The sequence below is a fragment of the Pagrus pagrus genome (assembly GCF_965226575.1).
Source record: "Pagrus pagrus genome assembly, chromosome: 14".
Lineage (NCBI taxonomy): Eukaryota > Metazoa > Chordata > Actinopteri > Spariformes > Sparidae > Pagrus > Pagrus pagrus.
Genome location: NC_140198.1, coordinates 8,663,176 through 8,684,793, shown reverse-complemented (window position 1 = coordinate 8,684,793; position 21,618 = coordinate 8,663,176). Strand labels below are relative to the sequence as shown.

The window sequence follows — 21,618 nt, the reverse complement described above, 5'->3', positions numbered from 1 at the left end:
AGGGGTAGACGTGCGTCGTATCAAGCAAACGAGCAAAAATTGCTTTCAGTTACGATCACCAAATTATACAGGACTACTCAGTTTCCAACTCTAAAAACTAAACGCTGAACACCTGCGTGGGCTCTCAGATAATATATTAAAAAGATATTCTGCTAAGATGTTTTGCCATCATTCTCTTTTGAATGTTTTTCAACAGTTTTAAAAGCAGCATGTCAGCATTTTATAAATGTGCTGCTATTATATAGTGTTTATGCAGATGGTGTAGTTCACTGATTGTGGGAAATGTGGACATTTAGCCTGCATTTTGTGGGAAAGCAATGAAAGATGATTCACAAGTTTGGTCCACATTCGTGCTGTCCAATCCAACTTAAAACACGGATGAGGAGAAAAAAACTAAACAAAAAGTGTTATCTATAAAACTGGAGAATGGTGCATTGGTGTGTCTGATCAGAGGTGTCTCTAACTTTGTCGTACACCGGTAATTTTGCCTGTGAGAGTAGTTTGAGGACCCTCTCAGTCAGCTGGTACGTCTCCCTCTCTCTTGTGTCTCGATTGCACGTCTCACTGATAATATCATGTGACAAAGATGCATTCTTGTCTCTGAACTATTTGCAGTTTTACTCATAAATCATTTGAAGTGACTTTATACTTCAGAGCTGCCAGAAAGTGTCTTTCTCTCAGTCGGCATAAAGTGCTAGCTCAAAGCAGCCGGGCTGAGTCGTCTCCTCACTGCCTCTAATTTGCCCTATAACTTGATGGTAAACAGATAAAGTTGGCTCCCTAAAGCACGGTGTATTCACTTTGAATGCATGCTTTAGGGGTGTGTCAATGGGCTTTGTATATAAGGTGTTTGTGTGAAGCAACGGAGGCGCCTGCAATCCCACCTGTGTCTCATTAGCACAACAACACGCTGCAATAACATTAACACTGCTGTCCCCTCCCAAAACACAGGATTATTTTGTGACCCCAATTAAGAGCAAACTTGAGGGATAACATCAAATTAATCATTCACGGAAATCTGAGTGACAGCAGTCAGTCAGCGATTTCCAATTTTCACCCCTTCTCTACATTTCCGTGGTCGAAATCTTCGTCATCCGTTGGAGGAAGGAACAATTTAATGTCCCCACAATGCAGAACGGTCCTCACAACGCAGGTTAAAAGCACAAATGTATCCACACATTGACAGAAAAACAAGAACACACACTCATAATCATGTTTCCATCACTTCAGAGGACATTACATCATCTTTCATTTACTGGAGACTTAACCTGATCACTCACCTAACCTTACCTTGTCTAACCGTAAACCAACCCTCATCCAAAAATTTAATGATTTACGTTTGTGTGTCCCCAAAAGGAAGTCCCCACAATGTGACTGTGTATAACACACACACACACACACACACACACGCTCAGGTATGACACAAACACATCGCTCAGCAGCCAACAGCGCAGCGCCGGCTGGCATTAGCACAGCTCTTATCTGCTTTATGACTTCCACTCTGCCTCGTTTATTTGTGTACTTTGACTTTCGCTGTAAAGCTCCGTCTGACCCGAAGTACCACGGCGCGGTGTCAAAGGTCAAATCTGGAATTTATTTCGACACGTAAATTTCCGCTGAACTCGCTCAAACCGCGGCCACTCGAGGAGTTTGACCCACAGATAAAAGTAAACGGAGTGTGCAGCCTCTTCACCTCCTCTCGTGATTTATTTCTAACTTTTTTTTTGCAGCTCTGTGGCACGGCAGAGCGTTAGTCAAACATTTCTCCGAGCGTCCCGGCTAAAGCAGGTATCATGTAACCATGTTTGAATCCGGGCCAGGACCTTTGTAGCTTGTGATTGCCCTCTCTCTCTCTCCCCGGCGCTTCCTGTCTGTCTTCACAATAAAACCTGTCCAGCAGAGGCAAAACAATAATCTTGAATGATCTCTCAGAGGCTGGAATAAATTTACTGCTGGAGTTTTTTTTACCGCTGTTGGACATTTACAGGGACACGGGTTAGCTAGCTGGCAAACATGAATGACTTCGAACCAACTCGGGTCAAAATCGAGCGCAATATGATTATATTTGACTTATTTGACATAAATCCAAAGAGACATCTGATTGTTTTCTGTAAATCAGCTCTATCTTTCTGAAGATTGCATGGCCAAGTATATGGACACCCAAACATAAATTATTATAATAATATAATGAAGCTTTTTTTAAAAAAACTCTTAATGTAATATCAACACAAAACATGATGTCTTGGACCCCTTGACATGAGTTACTGCCCATGTACCCAAAATCATAGAGTTAAAAATAAAGTTTATTGTTCTGGAAGTCCGAAAAAATGATTGATTTCTCCTTTTTTTAATTCTTATTTCGTGATTTTACAAGCTAAAACATTAAAAATCAATATAGAAGAAAGGATTCAGGTTTTATTATGAAGGTGAGATGCAGACAGAGATGTGTTTTAAATCTTTTTTGTATAAAATCCCAGCAGAGTCTGATGTGACAAAGTAAACTGAAGGCAAACTTAATGAGTTTTCATGCCTCATGTTCACTATCAGCTGTTCTCTGTCCCTCCCCTGCACGCTGCTCTCATATAAAACTCTCATTTCATGTCATTTATGAATCAAAATCCACATTTCTTCCTAAAATAAACACATGATGCGTTTTCCTCTGAGACATTAAGGCTCAGAGAGTTAATCTGATAAAAAAAAAAAACAGCAGTGCTGATCTTGAATCTCTGCTGCAGCTAATGGGATTACCCGGGTCTTGTTCTTTTTACTGATGCAATTAAAACGTGGAGGCAATTCACAGCATTCACGCACTAACGCAGCCTAATTGAATGCGTCTGCTAAAGAGGCCTTAATGCGCTTGTTTGCATAAAGGCATCATAAAATTGAAAAAAAGAGCTGTTTTTATAACGTGATTTACGCGATTGATTGAAGGAGACTCGTTGTTAAAAGTGTGTTTTTGGTCAGAAAAAGCTTAAATGTTGTGATTTCAGACAACTTTATCGGGCTGTGCCCTGTGAGAGGGAGAGGCAGAGAGGCACAGAGGCTCTTGGGTTTTTATTTGCCAGCTCTGTGGAGGGATGGGGGGGTGTTTTTGTGTGTGTGGGGGTAACAGAAGCGCACCCTCCCCTCCCTCTCCCTCCTCCTCCTCCCTCCTCCCTCCTCCTCCCTGCTCCCCTGGCCGCTCTCAGACCATTGTTGTTGTGCCTGCCGTCCGGAGAGCAGCAGAGTGCTCTTGGAGGGTCGGTGTGTGCAGGACGCTCGCTCCTCGCTCTCTGCTGTGAAAGGGAATCGGACTGAGGTGGAGGCTGAGCTCCACGTTTCTGCGGCAGAGCTCAGATCTCACCGAGGAGGAGAGGAAGAAGTTGGCAGAGGCGCTGCGTAAAGACGCACCGGGCGCACGTTTTCACCGCCCGTCTCCTTCTCTCATTCTCTCGCCACACATCGGATCTTTTCTCAACAGTTTCACAGCGAGAGAAAGGGACAGTTTTCCAACCCCACGTTCTCGCACCGTGTTTGGTTTTCTCTCTCTCTCTCCATGGATTTAGCGCTCTGAGCGGCCGGCTGCAGTGGACTTTGCCCAGAAAGGGGGGATCACACACACACACAGCTCCTTCCCTCCGGTCAGCAGGAGAGCCCGGCAGCTGTCGTTCATGTTCCAGGGGACTGTTTTTGATGGATTTATAAGCTGGACTTCGCTTTCAGCCGGATACAACAACAGCAGAGAGACGCTCACTCGCAGACCCGCTCTGGAAAAAGGACGTACAAGAGCTCCAAATGAGGATTTCAATATTCAGGCGAGTCAACCGGGACAAGGAGTGATTTCTCCCCTGGTGCCAGTCATCACTGCGAGGACAGAGGAGGAGGAAAGGTGGGTGAAAACAGACGGAGACAGCTGGAGGTTCTTGGAGAGTTGTTGTTTCATTCATTTTCTGCAGGCGTTGAGCAGGCAGGGAAAGATCAACACCGAAAAGTACTTAACACAGCCTCATATACAATTACTTTAAGCCTCAGGTCTTGGCATTAGAGAGGGAAATCTAGGTTTTTATTTGATTCTCTAGAAAGCTGTATATTTATTAAAACAATGCAGTGGGTCTATGTCTCCACCCAGCACTCCAAACAAGTGAATTAATCCACGTTTTGTGATTTTTAAAGTGAGATTTCAGGAGAGAAGCTGCGGCGAAGTTAAACTTGTTGTGTTTTGCAACGCACAGAGCCAAACAAGTCATTCATTAGACATTGAACCTTCCACATGGACTATTTGTCAGGAGAAAAGACTGCGGAGTTTGAACTCTGTCTGAGCACAAATCACAATAATCTCCACTTTAAATTATTTTAAAAAATGACACATTTAATCGTTATTTCACCCAAATTATGTGAATTAAAAAAACACCTTTTGCAAGAAAATCCTCTAATTTGAGTCACACATTCAGTTTAAAATGTAATTTCAACAGTCTGACTGCCTTTATTTTTTATTTTATCGATCCCAACGTGCGTCAGACACTCTGCACGGTCACACGTGCAGACACTGTGACCCTGCAGAATAAAATAATATAAATATTAACAGGTTTAACTTGTGGTTGGCAGCCTTTTGGCTCCATTATAACCTACAAGGCCCGTTTGAGACCAATAGCGCACATGATGGTTTATTAAGTGTGATTTATGTGACAGAAACATGCAGTACATTAAGAAATACAAGCCTCCACAGTGACTGAAAGGTAGAATACAGTACAAGTATTTTGGCTCCGGCTGAACAGCAGCGAGGCGGCGTGCCAGCGGAATTAGCAGCAGCAGGAGAAAAAAGTTTTTTTTTTTCCAGCCCTTAATTGAGAAAGAATACGTTTCATTCAGCAGGCTGGTGCTTTAAACGGTGTGTGTGTGTGTGTGTGTGTGTGTGTGGGCGCGGCATGCATGCGTGGAGCGCACGCACCGGGGTCTGGCGCCTGTGCGCAGTTGGCCCGACTGTAGCAGAAAAATAACTGTATTATTCCTTCAGTAATCTTGAAGGCCGTCAGCGTTTATAGTTTGTCTGCAGAGTGAGTTCAGGCGACAGTGTTGTTGTTAAATTATCTTTATAACAACATTTTTTTTAAATAATAAGAGAAGTTAAGTAACATTTTCTCATTGGATTCAGCTGATGTTGAGGTTTTTGTAGCACCAAACCGTCACATAGCTGCACTTTTGTGTTAATTGCAAGTTACTGATTAACTTTTTAAATAACGCTGGTGCATTGTGTGGTTAAGTGTATTTTCCTGAGGTTATAAAAAGGTTAAAACAAGCTCATGTTAGAGCTGAAACAGTCCATTCATCAACAGGTGACTGACAGAGATTCTCAAAAGTCAAATATCAGATCATAAATCCTTGATCCAACTTCCTAGTCGTGGGGGTTTGCTGACCTTATTTCTCCTCTGTAATAATTAACTGAATCTTTCCAGGGTTTTGGGCTGTTTGTCAGACAAAACGAGTGATCTGAACATGTTTTCTGACATTTTATTATGCCAATCTGAATATAATCATCAGCACATTCTCCAAGTTGAGGCACAAAAAGACCAAATCTTGTCCCATAAATGCACCGAGTCAAAACCGTGACATAAAATGCTCAAATTGAATGTATCGCATGTCAGAATGACACTGTGAACATTCACCCGTTTCACCGTTTTCCATCCTGAACCTGAAGTCTCATCAGCTGCCAGTCGACTCTCTCCTCTGCCGCTCCTTCAGCTTCTGTAGCTTCCTGGCAAGTTTCAAGTGTTTTTCTAGCAAGGGCCCATTATCCCGGGGCAGACCGAGCGCCATCCATTGACAAACAACAGGCTGTAACAGCCCTGCTCCTTATTCATGACGCAGGAGAGCCTGGACAATGTAAGGCAGACGAGCGGGACAGTTAGCAGGACATCTGGTTAAGAATACAGCTGCTCGCCGTCTAAACAGGCTCTTTAACTGTTTGTCTGCACAATCGTTTGTGTTGGTTTAAAAAATCTTCTCCTCAGAGAATCAGCAGATAACCGTCTCCTGTGTGTTTTTCTTTTTTGCCTCTGCAGGATCCAGATTTAGAGACATTGTGGATTTCTGACGTCTCCGATGCCAGGGAGCGGAGTGTGAAGCCAACCCCAGGCTTCCAACGTGTTTTTCTGACTTTTAACCACAAGACACATGCGTCACGTCAAGAAGATGGCGAGGGTCTGCACGCTCTGCGTTCTCCTGCTCTGTTTTATGGACAGAGTCCCGGGCAGGGCCATCGACGAAGGAAGAACCAAAGGTAAGACCTGAGTTGTTTCTTCCTTTGGTGGGTTTGTGATGTGTAAAGGTTAGATAAGCATGTGTGTGACTGGGGAAGGTTGCTGGTTTGAATCCACAGACAGTTTGTGGACAGGGCCGGTCTTAGAAAGTGTCGGTTTCTTGGCAGCCACCACCACAGAGGAAGTCAAGGTGACAGGAAAAATGACAGAGTCTGTAGTCGATTCTTGGACGGAGCGAGGGAAGGGGAGGAAAAAAAAAAAAGCTCTCAGTGTTTTGCTGCCGTAAACTGTGCTACCTGATCCGCCCGAGGCCCTGAGGCTCGGAAGTGTAAATCTGCCTGGCTGCGTGCCAGCTGTAGAGGATGAAGGGGGGGGGCTGCAGAGGCCTTTTTCATTCATGCTTTACAAACAGAAGCCAAATGCAAGAAGTCAGCCATTGTCAGCTGTAAAATCTTAAGTTGTAATCAGTATAATCGCCGAAGAACAAACTCCCTGGCTTCTTCTTTTGCTGTAAAGTGAATTAAGTTTCCAGATTAAAAGTCTTCAGGGGGGACATTTTTCCAAGGATGTGTGTGGATTGAAATGATGAAAGACAAAGTGGATTGTTTGGCTCGGAGGCATCGAGCACAGAAGCCGTCTCTCATCTCCGTCTCCGTGGCCCCGCTTTGTACTCCAGGGCCAAGGGAGGCCGGTCGGGGCTTGCTGCTCAGACGACAATGTGCAGGAGGAGGCCCGGAAAAACCTTTAAGGTTTATTTACAGGACAGATGAGCAAAGAGTCGAACGAGGATGGATAACAGAAAGATCTTACGGTTGTAAAACGTGCAGGTGTGGAGGCGGCATTGCGTCTAAGGAGTTTCAAGAGTCACACATAAAATCAGTCCACTTTCATCAGCTAAAGTCAAATAAATATCAAGCCTCAAACTCAACAAGTGGAAAGAAAAAATGCAAGAAAATGGACACAAATTATGGCGTAGTTTCAGCCCCTACGGGCCAAATTAAACACGGAAACAGTCGCCGTAATCCTCGATAACTGAGAGGTGACAGAGACGATCAAAAAGAAAAAGATAAACTCCCTCTTTGTGTCAGTTAAAGGACTGAAAAGAGAGTCCCACCCCCCTGAAGACGAGTCCAGCTGAGGAGAGGTGACGAGGGTCAGAGGGACCCACAATGCACTGCTCACACTCCTGACAGGGTGGACAGGCCGGGTCAGTCGGCCTCCTCTCTGAAGGGACAAGACGCAGACACAAAGAGTTCAAATTTAGGATGAAAAACAAGAATTATTTTCACTTTTATCTTTTATTAATCTATTTAAATCCGTCTCTGCCTCCGTGTTGCTAATTTGATAACAGCTCTGAGAGAAAAAATAAATCACAACGTGCTCCAAATATAATTACACATCTAATGTTACTGTGTGCTGCTAAATGCAGGGATCAGACTTGTCCAAGGTTTTTTCTATTTCTTCCCCCGGAAAACTTATTTTCAGTCCTGTTTTCTGCCACATCATTACAGATTATATAAAAGACTGAGTATAGCTTTTGTCCGTGCGCTCCTGCTGTGTTTTCGGCTGCTCGAAATTTACACAGCTGGTGTCAAAGTTTAAGGGACGGTCGACAACTTAAATCCATGGCTGTTTTAATGATGTGATGTTCAGATTTATTGACCAAAAACAGTCTTTTCCTCAAGAAAACTGAAGCTTTTTTAATAGAATCACGCAAACAATCAACGAAAAAACAATCAAGGCTGTTAATTGTTTAATTTCACAATGACAGTGAGCCATTTGCAACATTACGGAGAAGATATTGTGCCAACAGATGCCATCTCTTGCTTTGATCACTGCGCAGAATGAGCAGGAGTGCATCTGCTGGTCAAAGAGAGCGCTCAGACCAGAGCTGCCTGCGGACAGAGTTGGACGACTGAGTGAGCAGCTAACTCGTTGACTGGTGTATAAACAGAGAATGAATGAATCGTAATGTGACAAAAAGTCCACTTATTCCAGTGTGTTCGGTCACATCTTGTGGCCTTCATCAGCAAATGAAATTTCCTCAGTTGTCATGAGAGTTGAGAAGAAGTATTTAAAAGTAAATGTATGTTTATTCAATCAACCTAAACTTAAATCTGCTTTGATCCACATCATAGATATCTGCCACCTAAATACACTTGATCGTCTGCATCAAGATTTATGCTTTAGTCCCTGAGAAATTGACAAAAATGTCGAGAAATTGACACTGACAATGTTAAAGAAAGAGAGAAAATACAACTGGATCCACATCAAAAGTTAATGGGGCCCATTCTGGGCCGTGACCCATCCTCCATCCAAGTTTCGTGTAAATCCGTGTAGTAGTTTTTGTGTAATCCTGGTCACAAACCAACATACAAACAGATTCAAGTGAGCAAATAGCCACCTTCACATAGGAGATAACTCGATTTATGAGTATAATAGGCAGATACATAAGGCTTTTAGTGATTCTCCAGCATCAGGAACAAATTAAATAACTGCGATGTGATCTGACAAAACTAAACTGACAGTACGCATTGGATGCTCTGCTGCTCTGTTCCCAGTCCAGGGCATGAAGCTCCTCATTGTCCCAGCCCGTTTCCGCAGAGGGCTCTGCTGCCAGCCCAGCCGGCTGGCTGGCTGACTGGCTGGCTCGCACCGGCCGGGCGGTTTGTTTGTGTTGTGTTGTGTTTTGTTTGCCCCCTCGCCTCTGGGTGACAATTCACACTCTGCCGCGAGTTCAACTCCGGGGCACCGTCCCTGTCTCTGGAAGTTCATTAGCATGGCTGTGTGTCCATCACTGTGATTTACCGCTGACTGTTTTACTGTGTTCAAATCTCCCCCATTAGATGAAAATGAGCGGCTTGTTCGGATCTCATGTTGTTAAGGTTTTGAGCGTGAATGCAGACTAAGTGACGAGTGTTCACTTTATAACCAGCCGTCAAGATGTTTCTTTTAATTTGTTTTCCCTTTGGCTGCTTTGACCAATCACTGTTTCTGATTTTCCACTTAAAGCGTTGTAAAAGAGTTTTTTTCTTCCCTGAAAGCGTTACCTCTACATGTACTCTGAGCGATTAGAAAAAAAAGGCAGCACTTCACTCCGACAAGAGAACAGATTGCCTTTTCACTAAGCGCTTGCAGGAAGCAATCAGACAGAAAATTGCCCTGGAAAATTGCTCGTTCTGAGTGACTGAGCAGCAGCGAGCGAGGTCCCTGGCCAGGGCGCACATATGCTCCAACAAGTGAGTGGGCGAGCGCGTAAATGGGCGAGTGACCCACTGAATGGATGGCACTGTGGCTGATGGTGACACGATAGTTGCCGGGTTATCAGGGCACTCTATCGCCAGTTCCTGGTCGCATTAAATGACAGTGGTTGTTAAGGACCATGGTGTACTTCTGTTGCCAGACCTTTCAGAGGTAAACTGAAACCACCAGGGTGTGTTTTGACAATTTTGTCTTGCTCACTCAGTTCATGTTCGGACCAAGGACGTTTGTGAAGAGTCTGGACTACTTTATTCTATAAAAAAACACACTATGACGTGTTTAAAGACAGTGTTGTTAATTTAGTAGTAAATTTGAATCATTCAGCGGAAAAGTTGACCAAAATATCCTCCTTTTTGTTCCCTAGATCTTCGGGTCTCCAGGCCTCTGATCGTACCAGGATACCCAGAAAACACAACAGCGGTGGTTGGCGGTCAAGTGAAGCTGGTGTGTAAAGTCCACCGGCCGGCATCCACCAAGGTGCAGTGGCTGAAGACGGAGGCCAGCGCATCGGGTCGGAGCCAAGGTGGACAGCCTCGCCTCAGAGCCCTGACGGTGAGAACGGAAACAATTAGATTTTTCTACTCGGACTGTGTTTTGTTTCTCTCCTCATCATGTTAAAAACATGTTTCTTTCCTCCATGAAGGCCCTGCAGAGCAACGCATCCAAACTAAACACACTGCATCTGTCCAACATCACGCTGGAGGATGCAGGAGAGTACATCTGCATGGCTGAGAACGCCCACGCAGGACAGACGGTGCAGGCCATGCAGTCGGCGTGGCTGGAAGTCCTTCCTGGTAAGACACACTTATCATCATGGCAATCCACTTTGTTGTTTTGTGCTCCTTTGTGACTTTAAGGACAATTACCACCAATTTTTCCCTTCCACAGGTACCATCATTTCACGAACTGTGGACCTGGCCGCTGCTGAAATCCCCCCAGGTACAGTAACTTCTTTATCATGCAGGACAAAATGTGTGACCGCTGCAGAACCACAAAATGTTTCAGTCACAATCCTTTAAATTGCTTAAGATATTCAGGGATTTACACACATACTGCTGTTACCCTTGAAGATGGTATGGCGGCCATCTGTGTGCTCTCAAACGCTGGCGTCCTCCGCCCCAGCCTGGAACGAACTTCTCTCCTTCCTTCGCTCACTTAGATCTCCAGTGAACCTTCACCGCCCCTCAGATTTACTCTCCGTCCACTGTCACGCTGCAACATGTTCATTAGCTTCAATCGCTCTTCCTCCACGTTTCTTTTCTTCTTTTTTTTGGAGTGAGTGAGTGAAGGGAGGGAGTTTGCCGTGTGAGGAGAAGGAGGGGGTGTGTGTGTGTTGAAGAGGAGGAGGGTTAGGCCTCCTGGTCTCCATGGTGATTTCATTGTGTGTGTGTGTGTGTGTTTGAGGGGGGGATAGGAGATAAAGGGGTTGAAGAGCTGAAGGTCATAGTTGAGGGGATGGCTTCTTGGTTTAAAGGGAAGATGAAGAAATAACCTGCCGACTGACAGAAAGCACGAGATAAAACAAGAAGAAAGAGCTGAGAGGGAAACATCCTCCGCTGCAGCATGCTGACACCTTCTGTGCTAATGTTTCCACAGATGTTCTCGAGGACCTGAGTGAAGACACAACAGAGCATCTTCTCTTAGAGCCGGGCAACGTCCTGAAGCTGCGCTGCGACATGAGCAGCCGGCCAGGCATGGCGGTGAACTGGTACAAGGAGGGAGCCCGGGTTCTGCCCACGCCACGCATACAGATCCGCGGCACCATCATGGAGATCACGGACGTAACTTACGAGGATTCGGGTGTTTATGTTTGTGTTCTCCGGGGAACCAAAGAGCCTGTGAGGAACTTCACGATCACTGTGGCAGGTAAGGACACACTGCAAGAATGCCCCCCCCCAAAAAACTGATAGTAAACTGGTTAGCTTTTGGTTTTGAACTGCAGATTGGACTAAACTTGCCTTTATTTGTCACGTTTCCAGACTCGTTGGGGTCAGGTGACGATGATGAGGATAACGGTTTGGAGGACTCATCAGCTGAGATCGAAAACGACCAGGTTTACTTCTCCAGAGGTGTGTTGTTTGGTTTGCTTACTAGCTGCAATCCTTGATGAACCTCCAGGCTTCATCAGAGCATCCTTGCTAACAGCAGGTCTTTGTCCATACAGGTCCTTACTGGACCCACACCCAGCGTATGGAGAAGAAGCTGTACGCTGTGCCTGCGGGGAACACTGTGAAGTTTCGGTGTCCGGCTATGGGCAGCCCCATGCCGAGCATCCGCTGGCTCAAAAATGGGCGGGAATTCAGAGGAGAGCATCGCATCGGGGGCATCAAGGTGAGGATGGGAGCTGTTTGTTGTCTCCTGAAGTCTAAATATAGTAAAGGTTAATTTGAATGATCTAGCAAAGCCTCTCTCTCCTATTCACACTGATGAGATTTTGTGTTTCCTCGGCTAGCTGAGACACCAGCACTGGAGCCTGGTGATGGAGAGCGTCGTGCCTTCAGACAGAGGAAACTACACCTGTGTGGTGGATAACAAATATGGCTCCATCACTCACAGCTACGTCCTCGATGTCCTGGGTAAGTCATGGATGTGTGGAGGGTGTGTGCAAGTGTGTGTCTTTCTTTCTGCTTGAATTATTGAATTGAATTGAATTAAAACCTGATCTGGCTGACAACATTGATGGCAGAAATAGTAACAGTCAGCCAGCTCTTGCGGAAAAAGCACCAAGCCTTCAAATAAAAGCCTCCAGTCTGAGGGAGGGGATAACTGGGGGGGTGAGCAGAAGGTGACAGGGGCGCCTGGCGTCGGTCGTTCCAGGCAGGATGTGGACGGTCAGGCGTCCACACCAGTTTTCTACCTGACCTGTGACAGGGGATCGAGGATTGCTGCGGTTTGTTTGTTCATTTGTTCGCTGTCTGTCCACCACGGGGTCAGTTTCCGTCCCCAATCAACGGGGGGAGAGGACTAACGAGACAACTAACGAGATCAGAGAGCGAGAGTAACCGCAGATCAAAGAGAGCCCGGCGAACAGCTGACAAAGAGCCACGCTAATGGAACGGATTTTCGTCTCAAAATGACATTTCCTGCTCTTTTGCCAGCATATAAACACATTATAGGTGACAGCGACAACTGGTGGGCACTTTTAGACCTCTGTGTACAAAGCAGGCATGTTTGCCAGCTGTGAAACTGCCAAATATCTGGATGTTTTTGTCCTACCTGCATCCTGTTGTGAGACAGAATTTAGATCGGTAAATCTCTGAATCACCTCTGAACTGTTACCCTTAGGAGAAGGAAATCCTTTAAACTCTGACTGCTTTATCTGGAGTTTGATGCTATCTTTGATCATCTCTCCTCTGACTTCTTCCTGATACAGAGCGTTCCCCACACAGACCCATCCTTCAGGCCGGTCTACCCGCCAACACCACAGCAGTGGTGGGCAGCGACGTCCAGTTCCACTGTAAGGTCTACAGTGACGCCCAGCCTCACATTCAGTGGCTCAAGCACATAGAGAGGAACGGCAGCCGCTACGGTTCTGATGGGACGCCATACGTTCAGATCCTCAAGGTTGGTGTCTTGTAGCAGTTGGTGTTCTCACAAGTGCAAACACAGAGGAACTATGAGGAGAAGTTGTAGCTTTATGATTGTTGTATACTCACTGTTTATGCAACTTTTCCTGCATCTGTGTTGTGCAGACTGGTAGTCTCAACATGTCAGAGGTGGAGGTACTCTACCTGTCCAAGGTCACCATGGAGGATGCAGGAGAGTACACCTGTCTAGCCGGAAATTCAATCGGATTCGCCCACCAGTCCGCCTGGCTCATCGTCATCTCAGGTAAAGAAAAAGACTTCAGGCTACGTGATTCAGCGAGTGGTATCTCGGTCCTGACAAACTCTAACCCTTCACTCTCCTCCTGTAGAAGAGGAAGCCGCAGACGCTATGGACAGCATGGAGACCAAGTACACAGACATCATCATCTACGCCTGTGGCTTCCTGGCTCTGATCATGGCCATCGTCATCGTGGTGTTGTGTCGAATGCAGGTCCACCCCAGAAGGGAACCGTTTGACGCCCTCCCTGTCCAGAAGCTCTCCAAGTTTCCTCTTCGCAGACAGGTACGGGGAACTTAAGTCTGTTTTCTCTCACAGCTGTTTTGTCGGCTATGACTCAAAAGTAGGGAATGCGATTCTGGATAAAGATAGTTAATTGTTCTAACCCAACAAAGTGTTGTGCAACCACATCTGAAGGCAAAAGTGTTCAGAACAACCTTCCTACATGTTCCTGAAGGCTGATAAATAACTCTCCTTTTCTGTATCTCTTCCTTCAGTACTCGGTGGAGTCCAACTCTTCAGGAAAGTCCAGTGCGTCGCTCATGAGGGTGGCTCGCCTCTCGTCCAGCTGCTCTCCCATGCTGGCTGGAGTCATGGAGTTTGAATTGCCCTACGACCCAGACTGGGAGTTCCCCCGAGAGAAGTAAGTGATCTGCAATTTAGAAACACTTGATTATATTTTGTAAAGGAATAAAAGGACCCCTGAGTTTTGAGGTAACACAGAGTTAACTTAAAAGTTCTGCCCCTTACAAAGAGAGTATTTCTTCACAAGTTTAGTTTGGCTTCACGGATCCAGACTCGTTTCAACGCTGCAGCCCTCGCGTCATGTGGAGACCTAAAAAAGAAACAAGCCCGCAGCCCATTTTTGGCTCAACCCAACCCATGTTTTAAGAAACCAGAGCCCCAAATTATGGATTTGTACAGTTTTCATTTGGACATTCTTATTTTCACTAACTCTCTTTCTCTCTCTAGTTTGACGTTGGGCAAACCTCTAGGAGAAGGCTGCTTCGGCCAGGTGGTCAGAGCCGAGGCCTACGGCATCAACAAGGACTGTCCGGACCCGGCCAGCACTGTGGCGGTCAAGATGCTCAAAGGTAGGGAAGAAATGACACAGACACAAGAATACTTCTTAGAGTTGTCTGTGGGACATGGTTTTCTTAAATGAGATGTATCTTTTCCCGTCAGATGACGCCACAGACAAAGATCTTGCAGACCTCATCTCCGAAATGGAGCTGATGAAGGTGATGGACAAACACAAGAACATCATCAACCTGCTCGGAGTCTGCACCCAGGATGGTGAGTTTCTGACCTCTGACTAAACCTTTATTGTTTGTTGTTTGATATCTATCCAGCATACCCTGCTACAAACGAGGATTTGGGTAAAAAGGCTGGATCTCCTCCTGGACAAGTCAGATTAGAGCCCTGATTAAAAGACAAGTTCCTTCTTGTTAACGCTAATTATGACACACACACCCTCTTTTTGGAGAGAATACAATGCCTTTCCTTTACCTCCCTCCCGAACCCTCTTTTTATTGTAAATCACAACAACCTAATTTAGTGAGTGTTTCAACTATGGTGGTCCAAAGCCTCCAGGCTAAAACAACAATAGAAGCAAACCCCGTCCTTCATCTTGTTTGTCTTCACCCCCTCCAGGTCCTCTGTATGTGCTGGTGGAGTACGCGTCCAAAGGCAGTCTGAGGGAGTACCTGCGTGCCCGGCGACCCCCAGGCATGGACTACACCTTTGATGTGACCAAGGTGCCTGAAGAGCAGCTCACCTTCAAAGACCTGCTGTCCTGTGCCTACCAGGTTGCCAGAGGGATGGAGTACCTTGCCTCTAAAAGGGTATGTTCACCTTAAAGAGAGAAGATACCTCGTAGTAGTAGAAGAGTCTGAATCTCTGGTGTTTCATGGATGCGAATCCTAACCCTGATCGATAATGTGAGGTTTTGCCGCTTGTCTCTGTTTTATATTCTTGTAAACGTCCTCGCATTTTACACCGTTGGTCCAACAAATCCGGCTTTCTCAGTGCTCTTGGGTGGAACATTCAAGCCTCAGCCCCACAGGGATGTTTCCGTATCATCAGACCTCATTACAGTAAAATATATCTGTGTTCCTGAGCCGACCACAAAATGAAAGCTAAATACCAAAGTGCTTAACATTTGTAGACTTCATGAGCTGTATAAGCCCTTAATAGGCTGTAATATCAGCCGTTTTGTGTTGACATAAAGGGAATTGTGATTATCTCGTGTAATTCAGTGTTTTTGGATTTGAGCACTTGGCCTTCGGATGGTGATTTCGGTCCAGACAGCCTTCCCCTTCTCTTCTTTCTCTTTCCGATCCCCCATCTCTCTGTGCCCCTTTTCTTTCTTTTCTTCCCACCCCCACCCCCCATGTTTCTCCTCCTTTCATTTACCCAGCATGCACTCTGTCTGTGTGCTTCTTATCAACATGTCTCTTTGTCTGCCAGCCGGTGTCTGAGACAGGCATTCCTGAGCAGAAAGCTGCCGCAGCTTCAGTCCTGTTTACTCTTCTTCATCCATCTGTCCGTCCCCTCCGTCGCAGGGCTTTGTCCTTTTTAGCGCTGCCATAAATCTGTTAGCAAACAGGCAGCAGAGCCGTCGTCTGGGTGTAGGCATCAGGTTTCTGGCTCTCCGGCCTCCTAAGAATGCAGGAGCCTGAAACTAACCCTCCATTATGGGGAGACCCACAAACCGAGGCTGGTTCGCTTCGCACATCCCCACAAATCCCACGTCTATTTCGAATGAAAACCAAAATAAACTTAATGACATCCATTCAATGTGGGCAAACAGTGCCTTTCTTTTTTTCCTCCCAAAGAGTTGTTTTTACTTCAAACTCCCGGGGTTTCTATATAAAGACATTTTAATTTTGTTGCGTTCACTAAAATGAGGCACTCCGTGTTGACTTTAGACGTCTGAGTCTTTTCATTTTTGGAGAAAATCTGCAGTGAATCATTTCTACCTCCCCGAACTCTGTGTTTTGAACATGAAAGCTTCAAACCACAGCCTGGAACAGACAAGCACATGTTGTGTCACCGGTCAAAAAGAGCATTCAATTATATAGTTAAAACTGTAAATTTATATATTTGCCAAAGGAGGATCGGTGTTAAATCTCTGAGCACATTAATCAGGACTATTTAAACTTTATGCTAATCTTTTAATCTAGAGACCCAGCAGTTGGCCTTAAGCTCACTTTAGGGTTTTGTGTCACTCTTTAATTCTCTCTCTTCTCTCTCTGCAGTGCATCCACAGAGATTTGGCGGCCAGAAACGTTCTGGTGACGGAGGACAATGTGATGAAGATCGCTGACTTCGGCCTGGCCAGAGGAGTCCACCAGATCGACTACTACAAGAAAACCACCAACGTGAGTGACGAGCCTCCAGCAGAATATTTTCAAGAATCACTTTGTTTTGAGTCGTTAACAAGTGCTCTACTTTATCAACAGCGGAGCAATATGCATCTTACAGCAATAAACTCAGATTTGTTGTAACTTTTTGTAAACCCTACTCAGATAGAAGGAGAACACTTAAATGTTGAACAGTATCTTCATGTCAAGATATTCGGAGGCTGGTTGTAAACACGTCTCCTCCTCAGCCAGGTTCCTTCTGCCTGGCTCCATTCACAGCTTTAATACTCCTCAGGACAGATGTCTGATGTTTTCCTCTGATTGGCAGCAGGCTTAATGGGACTTAATTAGAGAAGAGGGGGAGACAAGGAGGGAGGAGGGGGGAAGGAATAAGGGAGCGTAGAGAGTTAGGATGTGGCAGAAAAAACAGAGAGCGAGACAGAAAGAAAAATGTGTTGTGATGAAAAGTGTGTTGCTGTGGTGAGTGAAGGTGGAGCTCTAACGTGTTGGTGTCTGCTCTGCAGGGACGGCTGCCAGTGAAGTGGATGGCACCAGAGGCCTTGTTTGACAGAGTCTACACACACCAGAGCGACGTGTAAGTACAACTACTCATATACTGAACCGCTGCAGGAAAACATGAAGGCAGGTGAAAGACATCGTGTAGAACAAAGGGAAACTTTGATTAATGCCTCGCCAATTATTCATCCTTTTCTTCCTTGTCTTGTGAAAACCTTTAAAACCACAACAATGTTACTTCTGTTAGGCTAACATCTCGACACGGCGATTATGTGTCCTGACCATGAATGTTGTCTTTCCTCTGCTTTCAGGTGGTCTTTTGGGGTACTGATGTGGGAGATCTTCACGCTGGGCGGCTCACCGTACCCAGGTATCCCTGTTGAGGAGCTCTTTAAGCTGCTGAAGGAAGGACACCGCATGGACAAACCCTCCAACTGCACACATGAACTGTAAGCTGGAAGTCCTCTTCGTTAAAGCTGCACTACTTTAAGTTGGTCGAGATTGTAGAATTAATTTTTGTCGTGTTTTTGTCTCCGTAGCTACATGATGATGCGCGAGTGCTGGCACGCCGTTCCCACCCAGCGACCGACCTTCAAACAGCTGGTGGAGGAGCTGGACAAGGTGTTGCTGTCCATCTCTGACGAGGTGAGTTTAAAACGCATTCACTTCTTCTTCGCTTTCACAATCTGCTGTCCAGATGTCTTCACCATGGAGCGCAGAGTCTATAAACTCCAACAAAAATTAAACTGTGTTTGGCTGCAGTGTGCAGGGAGTCTTTTTCACCAAATACTCACCCATGCACCGTCGCTCCCAGATGTGTCAGCGTGTGATTAATTTGTTGGTTCCTACTTAAACACAGAAAGTTCTTGGCTTCAAATTGACCAATTCAAAACTAATGCGGTGGTCTAAAACTATGATGGCTCCATTTCTCTCCATCTGCATCCATTTTGCAGTGAACACCAAATTCAATTTCCACTGTTTTTACTGCCAATTTAACAAACATTTGTCTGTGGGTTTGTTTATTTTTTGGTTTCTGCAGAGAACATTTCTCTAACTTCTAAACTTCCTCTCTCCCCTCAGTACTTGGACCTGTCGACACCCTTCGAGCAGTACTCCCCGTCATGTGAGGACACGTCCAGCTCCTGCTCCTCCGACAACGACTCTGTTTTCACTCACGATGCCTTGTCCACCGACCCCTGTCTCCTGGGCTACCAGGACGTGCGCTCACGGATAGACATGAAGACGGCCCTCCGATAGACACAGACATGAACACAACACTACGAGGCTTTCACTGGCAGCCATATTAGGGGTGCACACCTTGCAAGTTTTCACCTGGACCTCCATTATGGCACCAGACAAAGCCTTTAAACATAGTTGGGCATTTATACACGCACATTAACATACACACACAGACTCACATGTATGCACGTGGAGCACTGAGGCCGGTGGGCTTCATTTGAAGAAAAACATTTCATTGTTGGCAGAAGAATTGAGGACAAACGCATCGTGGTACTTTGGACTATCAGCTCCGGCACTGTGCCCCAGAACAGTTGTTACGTTTGGAAAAACTGCGGCACTAAACCGAACAGAAGAGACCCTGGTACTCAAAACACCTCGAAATGCTTTCTTTGATCAACTCTCCTTTAGAAAGGCGACGGACAATGATCTCCTCACACAAACTCTACCCAAAAACCAGGGCTTGAAACCTCGGTGATAAAGACATTTTAACAAAAAAAAAAAAAAGATTTATTTTGCTATGATAAAAAAGAAGAAAGTGATTGTTAAATATAAATCTCTTTATATAAGATTATTTTACTTTTGTGTTGCTTATTTAAAAAGAAGAAAACAGTCTTAAATCTCAGGATCTCTTGTGCTAAGAAGTTGCTGTAGCGGCAGCAAAGTGCCTGAATTTATGATTTCCTGTGAATATATTAGAATATTAAAATATTGTATGTACATATCAAGGACAGAAAGACGATTGCCTTTTATAAATTATTCTGAATGACACAAAAATGAAGGTTATTGGAGGCGAAAGGAAAGAGGAATTTAAAGTGTTTCAAGTGCCAAACCTGTCACAGCTGTCACACTGTCTTCATGTTCAGGTTTCATTCCAAAATACCAACAATTTAGACCTTATGATGTCCGATTATCTTTCAAATGTAATAAAAAAATTAAAATATAACTTTAAAGACACTCCAAAACCACAAACTAACAGTAGATGGTGTAAAAAAATGGTTTACATCAGCAACTATTGTAAACAGTTTGGAAAAAGCATCATGTATTTGAGTTAATGTACATTTCCCTCATTTTGACAACCCAAGCCTCAAATCTATGTGGTCAAAAATTGATGGATTGGGCCTTTAAAGATGGCTCAATCTTGGGAAAGTTTGGAATGAAACCCTCCAATTGTAGCAAACTGCTTCGACCTCCAGCCCAACTAAACAATTTGTGGTTAAATACCCGAAGGAGCACAGTTATTGTTGCTGTTGTTGGACAAAAACCACTAAAATGTCTTGATCTCACGAACTGCAATGCATTTCTTGCGTTATAAAACCAGTTCTCACAGACCCAAAGGTCAAGAGACGGGCTCATATGCAGGTAAAAACAACTAGGTAAACTCTGAGACAACATCACGTGGTCTTCCTCCAACAACGGCTTCACTCTTTCAGTCTTTGCCTACATGACCGCTTTGTCAGAGACAGTGTGTCCAGGGGTGGGACTGACGATTCAGCATGGGGACTCTGTTGGGGAGCTGGCCCAAGCCCACTGTCATTGCTGACAAGGAGAGGGGGGACACTGAATGTGAAAGCCAGTGTGATTGATTTCAAATAAAGGAGAAGGGGGAGGGACCCTCCTTTGTCTGGCTGTAACCCTTCACCCAGCCCAATCTGTTGGCGAGGGGTCCTCAGGTCCGCAGCCTGGCCGGACAATGAAGGCTTTGCAGGCTTAATGGGTGTGACTATGGACCAGAGGGAGTTTTGGGGGGTGGTGGTGTGGGGATAGCTTGGGCTTGTGTGCAAATGAAGAGGCTCTTATTATGGTAATGTGTCCTCTTCTCTCCCAAATGCCCCTATCTTTATCCCCATGGCCACCATCTTTTAAATTACAAATCTTAATTCAGATTCGCCGCTCCGCCACTGCCACCAGGACCAGCTGCAGAAAATTCCCCTGTGGGGTAAAAATGCCAACTGAGTCCCAGTCCACCTCCTGGATCCGACCAACAGGACAAACAATTGAGACACAAACAAGATAACCGTTGACAGTTGAGATCAAATTGTACAATCAGTCCTGTCAAGAACGTTTGCTACATCCAGCTCACAGATTTTGGTCCACAGTGTGCTCCCGGTCAGTCTCCTGCGTCACCAGTTTGTATTTTGCCTGAACTCTCTGGTCCCTTTTTGTCTTTCAAACGTTCAGAAGTGAAAAGAAAAATGGAGGGTTTCATTCCAAAATGCTCCAAATGCATCATCGCCTTCTCTCTCTCTGTAAAACCATTTTGTCCTCGAAGGATTTCATGTATCTTCTCTCCTCATTTGTTTGCATTTCAAGCCGTCGGTCACGTCGTGACAGCTGGTGTCGCTGATGGAAATCTCATTTTGGAATGAAGCCTCAACATTTACATCCACAAAGTGTCCAGAAACATTCGCATCTTTACATTCCAGCTATCTGCTCTTCTCCCAGATACAAACAGCAAACAATCACCAACGTTCTTAAACATTTCCTCGAGAGAATTATTTTAGAAATATCTAATTTATTTGTTTATTGTTTTGTTTTTATATGAAATAAAGTATAATTTAAAATAAAGCAGCTGTGTGTCCTCGTCTCTGTGTTTGCATAAAAAATGGTAATTCATTCTGTCAGACCCGACAGTAACCAGACTCGAGGGAGGCTGCAGATATCCTGACTCTGGGCAGGTTGTTATTGTTCTCATCAGTTGATATTGGCTCCGTCCCATTTTGTACAATGGGCTGTTCTTGTGAAGCTCAGGAGGAAACTGGCTGACAGTGGAGGGTCGTCAACTCCTCTAGTTCACCTGAGAAAATCTTCAGCTAGCTCCAGTCTTTCTTTGGCTGCAGTCTTTCTTTGGCTGCACTCAATCACACTGATATTTATGGTCATTTTAGTTCCAATAAATGACATTTGTTGAAATAAATCTCTTGCGTGGACTCAAAACCAATTTCTTAAAACTGTTATTGGCAGCAAGGGACTCATCCAGGATTTTGAGGCCTAGCTTTTATGCATAAATGGCCAAATGTACTTGGTATTACAGAGATATTGGTGTGGCGGTTTTCTTTCTATTACTTTTTTATGCACATTTTCTAACATTGTTTTTTTAAAATTCAGATTCAAACCCACCTCCTGTCAGGAGTTGGATCAAACTATCAGTTCACATACGTATTCAGAAAATGACTTAT

The 21,618-nt window shown here is 45.1% G+C and overlaps 1 protein-coding gene across 1 annotated transcript; it reads left to right on the top strand.

The window, feature by feature from the left end:
• Positions 1-3,235: 3,235 nt before the first annotated feature.
• Positions 3,236-21,006, top strand: fgfr4 (fibroblast growth factor receptor 4). Its single transcript, XM_084374609.1, has 21 exons — positions 3,236-3,868; positions 6,039-6,256; positions 9,862-10,049; positions 10,141-10,291; positions 10,386-10,436; positions 11,094-11,363; positions 11,477-11,566; positions 11,662-11,828; positions 11,950-12,073; positions 12,871-13,061; positions 13,190-13,328; positions 13,414-13,607; positions 13,820-13,965; positions 14,295-14,416; positions 14,508-14,618; positions 14,976-15,166; positions 16,583-16,705; positions 17,212-17,282; positions 17,515-17,652; positions 17,743-17,848; positions 18,284-21,006. Exons 2-21 carry the CDS (start codon positions 6,151-6,153, stop codon positions 18,458-18,460), a joined length of 2,856 nt encoding a protein of 951 aa, XP_084230735.1. The 5' UTR covers positions 3,236-3,868; positions 6,039-6,150; the 3' UTR covers positions 18,461-21,006.
• The last annotated feature ends 612 nt before the right edge of the window (positions 21,007-21,618 follow it).

Excerpts from the sequence above, each read along its gene's own strand:
- fgfr4 (XM_084374609.1), top strand. The coding sequence starts at position 6,151 with ATGCGTCACGTCAAGAAGATGGCGAGGGTCTGCACGCTCTGCGTTCTC. Across the intron at positions 6,257-9,861 it reads CGACGAAGGAAGAACCAAAG|ATCTTCGGGTCTCCAGGCCT; the intron begins GTAAGACCTGAG and ends TTTGTTCCCTAG. Across the intron at positions 14,619-14,975 it reads CGGAGTCTGCACCCAGGATG|GTCCTCTGTATGTGCTGGTG; the intron begins GTGAGTTTCTGA and ends CACCCCCTCCAG.